Source organism: Xenopus tropicalis, chromosome 10 (assembly GCF_000004195.4).
Source record: "Xenopus tropicalis strain Nigerian chromosome 10, UCB_Xtro_10.0, whole genome shotgun sequence".
Classification (NCBI taxonomy): Eukaryota; Metazoa; Chordata; class Amphibia; order Anura; family Pipidae; genus Xenopus; species Xenopus tropicalis.
Window position 1 is genome coordinate 1,859,587 of NC_030686.2, and position 15,498 is coordinate 1,875,084.

Consider the following 15,498-nt stretch of genomic DNA (forward strand, 5'->3'; position numbering starts at 1 on the left):
GCAAGGTGGGGCAGCAGGGCAAGGTGGGGGCAGCAGGGGAAGGTGGAGACAGCAGGGCAAATGAATCTAAAGGGCAAGACCAGCATTACCAGTCCATCAGATTGAAGTGCAATTACACTGGGAGTTGTAATCTAAAAACGGATGAAGAGTCTTGGGTTAGAATTTTATTGCCTCAGGCACTCTCCCCCCTCAGGCACTATTACCCCTCGGGGCACTCTCCCCCCTCAGACAGTCCTGGTTGCGTTTTCCCCTTTAGTATCCGTCACTGCTGGACCCACGGCTCCTGTTGTTATCAGAGTCGGATTTACAGTCTCTGGTGAAATATTAATGAGAAATCAGAAAGTTCCGTGCCGGCAGTTAAAGGGCCGACGTACAACTCCCGAGCGCCCGAGGGAGACACTCCCCCCAGAGAACGGATTCCCCTCACATACCCCCCTCATACCCTACTGTCAGTTACAGTGAATATTACACCTCCCTAAGTCCTATGACAATACATGTGACCCTCAGAGCTTACAGTCTATGGGAGGAATCTGCTGCTTACCTTGTTTCCCTTTAAGAGACCGCAGGCCGCTTGCTTTTCGGAGAAGGATATCGCGGTTCAATAGGGCAGCAGGTTGGGTTGCATTCCTGGCACATTTGCTTCTGAAGGAACGTCATCTCCAGCTTTCTGTGCAGCCAATGAGGAAGTTCTGTGGGTGAAAAATAACCCTTTTTAGCTTCTTCCCGAGCACAAACTCCACTAAACCAACTGCAAGAAGGTCCATTCTGGTGGAGGTGCCTCGTTCTCTTGTTGGCTAATGGTGGCCAGGACTTGGGTTTGCTGGAGAACTTTCCCTACGTCATGGAGTCCTTTCTAAGGGAACATTTACCCTGCTTTAACTGCCTTTGGGACAGGATCTGGCCTCCTAAACGCTCTGGGGTATATGTGTCCACAGTTGATTTAGTTATCCAGGATAATTACCCCTCCAGGACAGACAGAGTCACAGCCCTGTACAGTTTTAATGCTCGGAGTACCCATGAGCTGACAATTGAGCAGGGTGAAGAGCTCTGCATGATAAGTGATGAAGGTGAATACATCTTGGCCAGGAAACTAACAGGCAACATGGAAAGTGGGTTGGTTCCGGCCTCCTACGTGGCCCAGTCCAGTCTCCCAGGGGGTCACTACACCATCCAGGAACCGTGAGTATATGAAGTGCAGCTTCCAAGATGCCCGAGTGGCTCTTCTCAAGGGTGGGCAAAGATTTGGGAATGCCAATTACTAAGGGTGGGGTGGATAGTCTGTGGGGGCCCCAAGGCCTTGGGCTATAATGCAGGAAGGTCCAGTAGAAGAATGGGCTCTACTGACTTCCATAGATTATTTGTTGTCTGCTGACTCGGGAGTAAACAGTAGATGAGACATAGTGAGCATCCGTCTGGTTAACAGGGGATGCTGGGAGGTGTAGTTAACAGGATGTTATTCTTTGATATACAGACAATATGTTTGAGGCATGATCTGCCCCTCATTTATCCCTTCAGCTGCCTCCTGCTGCTAATTCCCCTCTCTACCAACATCCACGTATCCTGCCCTCCTTCCTGCTGCTAATTCCCCTTCATCTACAGCCGAGTATCCTGCTCCCTTCCTGCTGCTAATTCCCCTCCATCTACAGCCGAGTATCCTGCCCTCCTTCCTGCTGCTAATTCCCCTCCATCTACAGCTGAGTATCCTGCCCTCCTTCCTGCTGCTAATTCCCCTCCATCTACAGCCAAGTATCCTGCCCTCCTTTCTGCTGCTAATTTCCCTCCACCTACAGCCGAGTATCCTGCCCTCCTTCCTGCTGCTAATTCCCCTCCATCTACAGCAGAGTATCCTGTCCTCCTTCCTGCTGCTAATTCCCCTCCATCTACAGCCGAGTATCCTGCCCTCCTTCCTGCTGCTAATTCCCCTCCATCTACAGCCGAGTATCCTGCCCTCCTTCCTGCTGCCTAATTCCCCTCCATCTACAGCCGAGTATCCTGCCCTCCTTCCTGCTGCTAATTCCCCTCCATCTACAGCCGAGTATCCTGCCCTCCTTCCTGCTGCTCATTCCCCTCCATCTACAGCCGAGTATCCTGCCCTCCTTCCTGCTGCTAATTCCCCTCCATCTACAGCCGAGTATCCTGCCCTCCCTTCCTGCTGCTAATTCCCCTCCATCTACAGCCGAGTATCCTGCCTCCCTTCCTGCTGCTCATTCCCCTCCATCTACAGCCGAGTATCCTGCTCCCTTCCTGCTGCTTCCCCTCCTTACCGGTTCCTGCCCTTGCTGCTAATTCCCCTCCATCTACAGCCGAGTATCCTGCTCCCTTCCTGCTGCTCATTCCCCTCCATCTACAGCCGAGTATCCTGCCCTCCTTCCTGTGGCTAATTTCCCTCCATCTACAGCTGAGTATCCTGCCCTCCTTCCTGTGGCTAATTTCCCTCCATCTACAGCTGAGTATCCTGCCCTCCTTCCTGCTGCTAATTCCCCTCCATCTACAGCCGAGTATCCTGCTCTCCTTCCTGCTGCTAATTCCCCTCCACCTACAGCCAAGTATCCTGCCCTCCTTCCTGCTGCTAATTCCCCTCCATCTACAGCCGAGTATCCTGCCCTCCTTCCTGCTGCTAATTCCCCTCCATCTACAGCCGAGTATCCTGCCCTCCTTCCTGCTGCTAATTCCCCTCCACCTACAGCCAAGTATCCTGCCCTCCTTCCTGCTGCTAATTCCCCTCCATCTACAGCCGAGTATCCTGCCCTCCTTCCTGCTGCTAATTCCCCTCCATCTACAGCCGAGTATCCTGCCCTCCTTCCTGCTGCTAATTCCCCTCCATCTACAGCCGAGTATCCTGCCCTCCTTCCTGCTGCTCATTCCCCTCCATCTACAGCCGAGTATCCTGCCCTCCTTCCTGTTGCTCAGTCCTCTCCATCTACAGCCGAGTATCCTGCCCTCCTTCCTGCTGCTAATTCCCCTCCATCTACAGCCGAGTATCCTGCCCTCCTTCCTGCTGCTCATTCCCCTCCATCTACAGCCGAGTATCCTGCCCTCCTTCCTGTTGCTCAGTCCTCTCCATCTACAGCCGAGTATCCTGCCCTCCTTCCTGCTGCTAATTCCCCTCCATCTACAGCCAAGTATCCTGCCCTCCTTCCTGCTGCTAATTTCCCTCCATCTACAGCTGAGTATCCTGCCCTCCTTCCTGCTGCTAGTTCCCCTCCATCTACAGCCGAGTATCCTGCCCTCCTTCCTGCTGCTAATTCCCCTCCATCTACAGCCGAGTATCCTGCCCTTCTTCCTGCTGCTAATTTCCCTCCATCTACAGCCGAGTATCCTGCCCTCCTTCCTGCTGCTAGTTCCCCTCCATCTACAGCCGAGTATCCTGCCCTCCTTCCTGCTGCTAATTCCCCTCCATCTACAGCCGAGTATCCTGCCCTCCTTCCTGCTGCTAATTCCCCTCCATCTACAGCCGAGTATCCTGCCCTCCTTCCTGCTGCTAATTCCCCTCCATCTACAGCCGAGTATCCTGCCCTCCTTCCTGCTGCTAATTCCCCTCCATCTACAGCCGAGTATCCTGCTCCCTTCCTGCTGCTCATTCCCCTCCATCTACAGCCGAGTATCCTGCCCTCCTTCCTGCTGCTAATTCCCCTCCATCTACAGCCGAGTATCCTGCCCTCCTTCCTGCTGCTAATTCCCCTCCATCTACAGCCGAGTATCCTGCTCCCTTCCTGCTGCTCATTCCCCTCCATCTACAGCCGAGTATCCTGCCCTCCTTCCTGTGGCTAATTTCCCTCCATCTACAGCTGAGTATCCTGCCCTCCTTCCTGTTGCTCAGTCCTCTCCATCTACAGCCGAGTATCCTGCCCTCCTTCCTGCTGCTAATTCCCCTCCATCTACAGCCAAGTATCCTGCCCTCCTTCCTGCTGCTAATTTCCCTCCATCTACAGCCGAGTATCCTGCCCTCCTTCCTGCTGCTAGTTCCCCTCCATCTACAGCCGAGTATCCTGCCCTCCTTCCTGCTGCTAATTCCCCTCCATCTACAGCCGAGTATCCTGCCCTCCTTCCTGTGGCTAATTCCCCTCCATCTACAGCCGAGTATCCTGCTCCCTTCCTGCTGCTCATTCCCCTCCATCTACAGCCGAGTATCCTGCCCTCCTTCCTGCTGCTAATTCCCCTCCATCTACAGCCGAGTATCCTGCCCTCCTTCCTGCTGCTAATTCCCCTCCATCTACAGCCGAGTATCCTGCTCCCTTCCTGCTGCTCATTCCCCTCCATCTACAGCCGAGTATCCTGCCCTCCTTCCTGTTGCTCAGTCCTCTCCATCTACAGCCGAGTATCCTGCCCTCCTTCCTGCTGCTAATTCCCCTCCATCTACAGCCGAGTATCCTGCCCTCCTTCCTGCTGCTAATTCCCCTCCATCTACAGCCGAGTATCCTGCTCCCTTCCTGCTGCTCATTCCCCTCCATCTACAGCCGAGTATCCTGCCCTCCTTCCTGCTGCTAATTCCCCTCCATCTACAGCCGAGTATCCTGCCCTCCTTCCTGCTGCTAATTCCCCTCCATCTACAGCCGAGTATCCTGCTCCCTTCCTGCTGCTCATTCCCCTCCATCTACAGCCGAGTATCCTGCCCTCCTTCCTGCTGCTAATTCCCCTCCATCTACAGCCAAGTATCCTGCCCTCCTTCCTGCTGCTAATTTCCCTCCATCTACAGCCGAGTATCCTGCCCTCCTTCCTGCTGCTAGTTCCCCTCCATCTACAGCCGAGTATCCTGCCCTCCTTCCTGCTGCTAATTCCCCTCCATCTACAGCCGAGTATCCTGCCCTCCTTCCTGCTGCTAATTCCCCTCCATCTACAGCCGAGTATCCTGCCCTCCTTCCTGCTGCTAATTCCCCTCCATCTACAGCCGAGTATCCTGCTCCCTTCCTGCTGCTAATTCCCCTCCATCTACAGCCGAGTATCCTGCTCCCTTCCTGCTGCTAATTCCCCTCCATCTACAGCCGAGTATCCTGCTCCCTTCCTGCTGCTAATTCCCCTCCATCTACAGCCGAGTATCCTGCTCCCTTCCTGCTGCTCATTCCCCTCCATCTACAGCCGAGTATCCTGCCCTCCTTCCTGCTGCTAATTCCCCTCCATCTACAGCCGAGTATCCTGCCCTCCTTCCTGCTGCTAATTCCCCTCCATCTACAGCCGAGTATCCTGCCCTCCTTCCTGCTGCTCATTCCCCTCCATCTACAGCCGAGTATCCTGCCCTCCTTCCTGCTGCTAATTCCCCTCCATCTACAGCCGAGTATCCTGCCCTCCTTCCTGCTGCTAATTCCCCTCCATCTACAGCTGAGTATCCTGCCCTCCTTCCTGCTGCTCATTCCCCTCCATCTACAGCCGAGTATCCTGCCCTCCTTCCTGCTGCTAATTCCCCTCCATCTACAGCCGAGTATCCTGCCCTCCTTCCTGCTGCTAATTCCCCTCCATCTACAGCCGAGTATCCTGCCCTCCTTCCTGCTGCTCATTCCCCTCCATCTACAGCCGAGTATCCTGCCCTCCTTCCTGTCAGAGGATCATGGGAGTAGTAGCAGGGAGTCTTCCTGTTGGAATCCATGGCTTCTGTAGCACTGTGTGACATTATCTCTCCTATTGTTGTTATTACAGTTGGTACATGGAAGTGGCGAGTCGCAATGATGCTGAAAGGCTTCTCTTTAGCTCTCCGAATGCCCATGGCTCGTTCCTTGTGCGCCCCAGTGATAGCACCCCCGGGCATTACTCACTATCTGGTGCGTTACTTCACTCTCCGGGGGGGGAACCCCCACACTCTTTTTCCTGTGCACCCATTCTTTCTTTAATAACAAAAACTACAGTTAGGATGAACAGTATAGGGGGCTTAGTGGGGGTCAGTTTTATGAGGGCGCCTACACATGAGCACTATTAGCACTGATATGCGCAGTTAGGGTGTGGGGGGCTCACATAGCAGCCTTAGTCTTTACAAAGGGGGGGTTAAAAGGAGGTAAAATATTTCTTCTCCTGGTGTATGTGGAACAAGATGGGCCCAAATGCCTCAGGCTCCACTGGGATGTGTCTAACTGCACCCACTATTTAGAGGGGAATGTCACCCTAAAATGACAGTATATTAATATTATTATGAACTATATATATTACTATTGCCACTATACGCAGCACTACAGAGATTATACGTCATCCCCTGCCCCAGTGGAGCTTACAATCTAATGGCCACACAAGATTGTGATCAATTGTTTTCAATTTTTATTTTATAGTAAAAGTGATGAAAGCAAAGCTCTGATTGGCTGCTATTCCAGAGTAAAACTGAGCAATCGGATAAATTGAAATTTTCTGTATTTTGTCCCGTTATGTTTCCCACGCACAGTGCGCAACGAGGACAAAGTCTCCCACTTCTGCATCAGCGTCAGTCCCGGGGGGCAGTTTTATATTCAGAATGAAAAAGTCTTTGCCTCCATTGAGAAACTCGTCAACTTCTATAAAACAAACTGGAAACTCATCAAAAGTCCATTGCTCAAGCCTTGCGTGTGGGTGCGTATAAAGCCACCAATAGAGTCCTCAGCACAATGATATTGTATCAAGATCTGCAGTTTGTATGGTTTCAGCCAATAGCAACCAATCCGCAATCTCTTTTCATTAAACTAATTGGGAAATATCTAAAAGAAATATCTAATTGGTAATTATTTAGCACCTATGTTTTTAATCAACCCCAGTATGTACATGCTGAGGAGAAGGGAAGAAGGGAGACCCCTGGGAAAGGGGTGGAGGATCCAGAGCAAGAGATCTAGGGAGTAGAGATATTTATGTAGGATCCAGAGAAAGGGATGGAGGATCCAAAAAAAACTGATGTAGGACCCAGAAAAAAGGGATGTAGAACCCAGAGAAATGGATGGAGGATCCAGAGAAAGACATGGAAGATCCAGAGAAAAGGATGAAGGGTGCATACAAATGGATTAAGGGTCCAGAGAAATGGGTTTAGGACCCAGAATAAAAGAGATGTAGGAGCCAGAGAAAGGGATTGAGGATCTAGAGAAAGGGATGGAGAAAAGAGATGTAGGAGCCAGAGAAAGGGATTGAGGATCTAGAGAAAGGGATGGAGAAATGGGATGTAGGAGCCAGAGAAAGGGATTGAGGATCTAGAGAAAGGGATGGAGAAATGGGATGTAGGTGCCAGAGAAAGGGATTGAGGATCTAGAGAAAGGGATGGAGAAATTGGATGTAGGAGCCAGAGAAAGGGATTGAGGATCTAGAGAAAGGGATGGAGAAATGGGATGTAGGTGCCAGAGAAAGGGATTGAGGATCTAGAGAAAGGGATGGAGAAATTGGATGTAGGTGCCAGGGAAAGGGATTGAGGATCTAGAGAAAGGGATGGAGAAATGGGATGTAGGAGCCAGAGAAAGGGATTGATGATCTAGAGAAAGGGATGGAGAAATGGGATGTAGGTGCCAGGGAAAGGGATTGAGGATCTAGAGAAAGGGATGGAGAAATGGGATGTAGGTGCCAGAGAAAGGGATTGAGGATCTAGAGTAAGGGATGGAGAAATGGGATGTAGGTGCCAGGGAAAGGGACAGAGAAAAGAGAAAATTATTTCATACTTACCGAAATTTTCTTTTCCTGGCCATCCTCCTGGTCAACATAAAAACACTTACTGATGGGTATTCCTCTGCTGGTTCCCAGCCTGGACAGAAGAAATGTTTAATTTTACAAGGCTATAAATCCCTCCCCCTTCTGGCTCCCAACAGTCTGATAATAAAGTCCCAGATTTGGGTGGGTATGTTGACCAGGAGGATGGCCAGGACAGGGACGGAACTAGGGGTAGGCAGAAGAGGCAGCTGCCTAGGGCGCAACGATTGAGGGGCGCCAGGCTGGAGCCTCTCCTGCCTACCCCTAGTGCTACTTTGTCATTGCCTCCTCCACTTGTCATTAGCGGTGGAGGCAATGACAGATCTAATCGCACCGCCCCCCCTGTACCTCCTCCTGTGCTTTGGCGCGCATGCGCCATTCAGGGGGGGGGGGCAGGGAGGTGGGCGGAGTTGGCCGACCGGGTTGCCTAGGGCGCCCGGTCGGCTTGTCCCACCCCTGGGCCAGGAAAAGAAAATTTCGGTAAGTATGAAATAATTTTTCACTTTTCCTGGCCATCCTCTGTCAACATAAAAACACTTACTGATGGGTTATACTCAAGCAATTCACTGAATAAGGGAGGGAATCAAATCATGCTTAACTCTTTAAATTTACAGCCATAGCTGAAGAAATGATAGGTTGCCCAAACTGAGCTTGCAACCTGGACAAAATGTCCAACTTATAATGTTTAATAAACGTGTTCGGTGTGACGCAGGTTTTTGCCTTGCAGATCATCTCTGAAGATACTCCTGCCTCTGCTGCCCATGAGGCCGCCATACCTCGGGTAGAGTGAGCCTTTACTCCTCCAGGCGGTGCTCTGCCCTGCTCTTCATATGCTTTAGAGATTGTCTTGACAATCCAAGAACTTAACGTTGATCTAGAAGCTGCTTCTCCTTTTCTTTTCCCTGCCGACAAACAGTCTTCTAGACCTCCTGGTGCTCTCGGTTCTACTGATGTAAGTTTTCAGACACTCCTCCACATCTAGAGCAGATGATTGGTCCTGACAGGTCACAGGAGGATCTAAGGAGGGTAAGCTAATTGGTTCGTTAATATGAAATTTGGAAGCAACTTAGTACTTAGGTCTTAGTACCACCTTTCCCTCATGAAACACCGTATATGGGGGATCAACTGAAAGGGATTGAAGTTCACAAATTCTCCAAGCTGATGTGAGTTCTACTATAAAGAAGGTCTTCAGAGTCATAAACCAACAGGACATCACGCTTAAAGGTTCAAATGGTGGCAGTGATAGAGCTTTTAGAATGAGAAGGAGATCCCAGGCCGGACATATGTTTCTTGTTGTAGGCCGCATTCTGTTTACTGCTTGGAAAAATCTTTCTACCAGCGGATCTTTGGACCACCTCTTCTCTTGAATGGCTGATAAGGCAGAAACTTGACCTTTAAGTGTGCTTATGCCTAATCCTTTCTCAAGACCAGTCTGCAGAAAATCTAAAATATCCACTATGGATGGTAGAATAGGATCTAAGGATCTCTCCAACACCCAAGAACAAAAGGATCCAACACCTTATGGTATTTAGACATGTTATTGTCCTTTCTGGCCTTGACCAGTGTATTGATGACTGCTTCTGAGCACCCTAACTCCTTTAGGATCCGCCTCTCAACTTCCAGGCCTTTAGACTGAGATTCACTGGGTCTGGATGTTCCCACTTGCCCTGAATCAAAAGATCCCTGGCTTGCGGCAGAGATAGTGGGTGCGAGACTGAAAGGCTTCTCAGCAAGGGATACCAAGGCCTCCTTGGCCTATCCGGGAGAATTGCAATAACTCTCATTCTCGTCGAACAGATCTTCAACAGGACCCTCAGCAAACAGGTTCTCCCAATTCTGCGATAAGGCATCCACCGCTGCTGCTTCTGGACAAGGGACTCTGGAATAAAATGTCGGGAGCTTGGTATTCAAGTGAGTCGCCATTAGATCTACTTCCGGACAACCCCAGATGGTGATTATCCAGGAGAATACTCCATAATGGGGAGAACCTCCTTGAACAGGGACCTGCTCCTCGTTCCCCCTTGCCTTCTGATATAGGCTGCGGCTGCAGCATTGTCTGTTCTTATCTTGACCGTGGAACCCTGGAGAATCTCCTTGAAAGAAATAAGTGCCTGAAACACCGATCTGAGTTCTAAAATGTTGGACGGGACTGTTGAGAGATCCTCCATCCATCTGCCTTGAGATGAAAGATTCAGGAGATGTGCTCCCCAGCCTAGGCCTGAGGCATCTGTGAATAGTTCTGTCCATTCTGGAGGCAGACCTCCGCGAAGGTGAGATCATCCACCAGGATAACTGCCTCTTGCATCTCGCAGTGATTCGGATCACCTGAGACCAATCCTGGCTCACTGAGTCCCATTGAGCCAGAAAAGAGAGTTAGATAGGTCTCATCTTCCATTTGGCCCATCTGACAAGCCCGATAGTTGAGGTTACGAGACCTAACAGGCTCATGAACTTCCTCGCTGATGTGGCAGCTTTCCCTCTGAACTATGTTACTTGACCAGTGATGTGATCTATCTTCTCCCTGGGCAGAGACCCTAGCCCCAATAAGGTGTTTATCTGAGATTGGACTGTAAGGTCACTGCATTCCTTGCTTCTAGGAGAAGATTGTCGAGATAATGGTATATCTCTATACCATCTCTTCTTAGCTTGGCTGTGATCACAACCAAAACCTTTGTGAAGGTGCGAGGTGAAGTAGCTAGGCTGAATGGGAGACACCGGAATTGATAATGCTGGTCTTGGAGGCAAAAACGAAGAAATCTTTGATGTTCTTGAGCTATAGGGATGTGCAGATATGTGTCCTTTAGATCCAGGGAGGCTAGCCAATCCCCCGGATGGACCACCGCCTTTATGGTTGCTAGTGTTTCCATTTTGAAAGTTTGTCATTTTAAAAACTTGTTTATTTCCCTCAGATCTAAAATGGGGCGTAGATTTCCTGTAGACTTGGTTACCAAAAAGAGAGAGGAGTAAAATCCATATCTTTCCTCCTGTGGTGGAACTGGAGCAATTGCCTGCTTCTGAATGAGCTGTTGTACATATTGAAAAAGAAATTCTTTTTTTTGAGAATCGCGAGGTAAAGCGGGTGGAACGAAATGTTTTCTATCTGGTGTCTGCCGAAACTCTAGACAATAACCTCTTTGAACTGTAGAGATTACCCAGGCATCTTGAATTTCTGTAGCTCAAAACTCCTGAAAAGTGAGTAACCTCGCTCCTACCTGAGGTTGGACCAATGAACCGTCATTGCTTGGTTGAGGGCTTGGGAGATCTAGGTGTCTTTACCTTCGGGGACTTAAAGAAGGCACTCTGTCCTGAACGCCAGGTAGAAGATCTATACTCTCTTCCTGGCCGGTAAGATTTAGCATCATCTCTTCGTCTGATGAAAGTATCTGACTGCTTTCTGGAAGACTCACGGAAGCGCCTCGTCTGTGGAAGAAATGTGCTTTTTTCCCCCAGTGGATTTAGATATTATGTCATCCAATGCCTTACTGAATAAACGATTGCCTTCATATGGTGAATTTTTAGAGGCTGTGTCGGCAAACCAAGATCTGACCCACAAGGCTCCACCTGCCGCTACTCTGAAGGACATAGACTGAGCAGAAAGCTGGACTAGATGAAGTGCTGCCTCCAGGCAAAAATGAGAAGCTAGCCTGAAATCCTCCAGGCCCTCCAAGATCTTCTCTCTAGGAGCTTTTACAGCTTGCTCCAAATTCTCAGCCCATATGGAAAGGGCCTTGGTTATGAGTGCGACCGCAGGCTTAAATGCCGCACCGGAGGACATATAACATTTTCTGAGCTCAGTCTCCATTCGCCTATCCATAGGGTGTTTCAGAGCAGATATATCGTCAATTGGCAAAGCTGTTTTCCTAGAGAGTCTAGCCACTGGGGCATCCACTGAAGGAGGTGTGTTCCAAACCTCTTGGATATCGCTCGTGAAAGGATAAAGCTTTTCAATCTTTTTTTCTACTGGAATCCTCTTAGATATTTTAGACCATTCCAGTTGAATCATATCTTGCACCTCCTTATGAATAGGGAAAACAGGCTTTTTACCAAACAGGAGGAAGGTAGATGATTGCTCTGCCTCCTCTGAATTCAGGGTTCGCTTAACAGCCTTAATTAAGGAATTGAAGTGTCTTTGGTCAAATAGTGAAATCTCCTCCCCAGTCTCCTCATCCTCAGAGGAAGAAGTTTCATCAGATGAAATATCCTGAACAATAGAACTTGAGCTTTCAATAGGAGTTTCAGAAGTTGCCTGCACTGTCTCTTTAATAGTTTGCGAGACTGCTTCCTTAATCCATAGCATGAGAGACTGCTGGCTTGGAAAGGGAGAAGAAGAAGTGGATGGAGCTTCTGTATCTTTAACTGTAGAATCAAACTCCTTAGACAGAAAGGCAGTCCTTACAAATCCTTTTATCTTTCAAGGCAGGTTTGTGAGACTCCTGATGGTCTCTCTTTCTACTGGGCTCATCCACAGGGGCAAATAAACAGTATGGGCTCTTTTCGAAATGGAGATGAAATCCTACTTACTCAGCCCTATGAGCGTTTCTTTTAGAGGCAGCCGGTTCCATATCCGCTGCAAGCAAGGGCGTCCGCGGACTGGCTCAAATCTGCTTTAAAGTATAGGCCACGCGACCCAGAAGCGCCAAGCGCAAGCAGGAGCTGCGTATCGCAGCACAAACAGTCCCCAAGATCACCATGGGAACTACCCCTCCAGGCAATGCCGTTGCCATGCAGGACAGGGCAGAGAGAGCCAACAGAACTGTGCCCGGTAATCTAAGTAAGTTGCACTTATTTTACCTGTAAATAAAAAAGAAAGAAAGACCGGTTAGATGATTAGAGTGAGGAGAGTAATCTGAACCCAGGCTGGGACAGAAGAAAAAAGACTGTTGGGAGCCAGAAGGGGGAGGGATTTACAGCCTTGTAAAATTAACCATTTCTTCTGTCCAGGCTGGGAACCCGCAGAGGAATACCCATCAGCAAGTGTTTTTATGTTGACCAGGAGGATGGCCAAGAAATGGGATGTAGGAGCCAGAGAAAGGGATGTACAGTGCAGACAAATGGATGTAGGGTCCACAGAGAGGGGTGTAGGACTGAGAGAAAGGGATGGAGGACGAAGAAATGGGATGGAGGATTCAGACAAGACTTGCAATTAAAGATATGATGTGTGTTTGAACGAAGACAGCAATGTGCCCCTGGAAAGGCTTAAGATGAAGAGCATTTTAGTAGTTGGCTTAAGATGATGAGTATTTTAGTAGTTGGCTTAAGATGAAGAGTATTTTAGTTGGTTGTTGCTGAATTTCTCTGGGCAGGTATTTTCAGACAGCCCTGTGCTACAATGTCCCTGATAATAAGGGAAAGAAGAGGGAAATCATGGTCGCCTCAGGTTTCAGTAATGATGTTCTTGTAGGTTGCCTATCAGAGAGACCAGTGGGAAAGGCCTCGCAGTGAGTTCAAGCTGGTTAGGCAACTGGGAGCAGGGAATTTCGGAGAAGTATGGGAAGGCCTCTGGAATAACAAGGATAAAGTGGCCATAAAGACCTTCAAACAAGGTTAGTGCCCAGAGGACTAAGGCTCTTCTACATTTAAGATTTGTAATTCTGTATTACTAAGAGCAAAAAATAAATATCTATGGGGGTAAATATATTTGTTTGATTCTCGATCTTGCAGACAACATCAACGAGAGTGATTTTAAGAAGGAGGTCAATGCCCTCAAGACCTTGTGTCACAAGAACCTGATCCAACTTTATGCAGTTTGCTCAGTAGGAGAACCGGTCTATATAGTCACTGAGCTCATGTCTAAAGGAAGCCTCCTGCAGTTCCTGAGAGGTCAGTACGAACCCCCTATGGCAAAACAAGATGGCGCCCATCCCACTTACCCTCTGTAATGTACCTCATTTTGAAATTTGAGGGCACAGACAGAGTTGCATATTGTATAGAACAGCCTGCAATTTTTTTTTACTAAGCCACGCCCTCAAGCCCCTCCCACTCCCAGTGCATTTCCATAGAGCAATATATATTTGACATTACCCTACATAAAACTGTAATAACGTCCAGCCAAGCCCCATGTTCAATGAATGTTAATGAATAGAAATTGGTGCTCCCCTGGCTACCAATGTTGTAGGGGGGGCCCTGGTTACCAGTGTCTGTGTCCTTTGTACTGATGGGAGGGGTCACTGGGGAGGGGCCATTGGGGGTGGGGTGTGGGAGGAGGGGGGGCCCAGAAAATGTTGTTGTGAGGGGCCCCATGATTTCTGATGGCGGCCCTGGTGCTAGGGTTCTCTTCAGTGCCAACTTTTTTAAAGTTTACAAAACACCTAGTGGAAATATGGGGTAAGAAACAGATGTATAATTGGTGGTGGATACAACATAGGGTCTTCATTTTGAACAGGAACGGGGTTAAAAATCTTAAAAGATGGAAGGCAGTCCAACTCCAAAGCACTTCAACCCCCCAATTAAAGAGGAGCACATACTTTTTTCCCTGCTGCTCCCTATGTTCAGTCCAACTCCCAATGGAAATGGAGATGAATGGAAACATTAAGAAATGGGCTTGGAGAAAGTTCCATAGGGGGCAGCAAGAATGTAAGGATGAGAGGCAGCCATCATTTAGTCAAATAGAGTGAATAAGTGAATGAGGGGTAAGTATTGGTATTTTATGGATGACTGTAATCTAGAGCCAAAAACATCTATTTCATTAGAAATTTTATTTTTGAAAACAATAAACATGTATTAGGTGTGATGGTGCCATTACAGACCTTCCATACTCTCGGTTTTCTATCCTTGCAGGTACCGAAGGACGACATTTAACAGCCGGTAGTTTCATGCACATCATCTCTCAGGTGGCAGAGGGGATGGTGTTTCTGGAGAAGGAGCATGTTGTCCATCGAGACTTGGCCGCCCGCAACGTGCTTGTGGGGGAGAAATTGGTGTGCAAGGTGGCGGATTTTGGGTTGGCCAGAATACTCAAGGTTAGTCACCGTAGAATTAGCCAGGCAAAGTAAAGGTTGCTGTCCTCTTCTGAAGTTCCTCTAACTTGAGCTCCACTGAGGTCCAGCTTCTAAAGAACATAAGGTCCACTAATATCTTCTCACTTAGATGGGCTTAGTACAGGAAGATATCTATGGTGCTATAATTTTATGGCATCTCAATGTACATTTTAGGTGAAAGCCATAACGCCCCTCAGCCAAAGTTGGGTTGGCCAGAATACTCAAGGTCAGTCGCTGTAGATTCAGCCAAGCAAAGTAAAGGTTGCTGTCCTCTTCTGAAGAACCTAAGGTCCTCTAACTTAAGCTTCTCTAAGGTCCAGCTTCTGAAGAAAATAAGGTCCACTAATATCTTCTCGCTTAGATGGGCTTAGTACAGGAAGATATCTATGGTGCTATAATTTTATGGTATCTCAGTGTACAGTCTAGGGGAAAGCCATAATGCCCCTCAGCCAAAACTGACTTCTTGTAAGAGAGTCCTAGCAATGTATGTTGTTGTGGGCTGGGGATATAGAAGAAAGAGTCCAGCCAATGTTGGATGAATGGTGGGCTAGTTGCTACTGAAGGCAACAGCCAAGTTATGTTGGGGTGCAACCAATTTCAATTCTATCACTTTTCCATGAATGTATGTCCTCCTGTATCTCTTTTCATTTTCAATCATAAACAATCTTTGCTATTGACACATTTTTAGGATGATTTATACTCACTGCAAGGAAACATCAAGATCCCAATTAAATGGACTGCCCCTGAGGTGCTGACACGCAGCATATACTCTACAAAGTCTGATGTTTGGTCATATGGCATTGTCATGTATGAAGTCTACATGTTGGGACAGATGCCCTACCAAGGTGAGCCCCAAAATACAAAAGGAACCAACATATTCAACCAGCAAATCATGGGCCCCTTA

The 15,498-nt window shown here is 48.6% G+C and overlaps 1 protein-coding gene across 1 annotated transcript in view; it reads left to right on the forward strand.

Moving 5' to 3' along the window:
- The first annotated feature begins 660 nt into the window (after positions 1-660).
- LOC100491469 (tyrosine-protein kinase Srms) overlaps positions 661-15,498 on the forward strand; it is an 18,702-nt gene continuing 3,864 nt past the window's right edge. Inside the window, exons 1-7 of the mRNA XM_031894579.1 lie at positions 661-1,179; positions 5,632-5,753; positions 6,362-6,525; positions 13,019-13,160; positions 13,279-13,437; positions 14,395-14,576; positions 15,283-15,479. Coding sequence (XP_031750439.1) covers positions 842-1,179; positions 5,632-5,753; positions 6,362-6,525; positions 13,019-13,160; positions 13,279-13,437; positions 14,395-14,576; positions 15,283-15,479 — 1,304 coding nt within the window. The 5' untranslated portion in view covers positions 661-841. The remainder of the gene's footprint in view (positions 1,180-5,631; positions 5,754-6,361; positions 6,526-13,018; positions 13,161-13,278; positions 13,438-14,394; positions 14,577-15,282; positions 15,480-15,498) is intronic.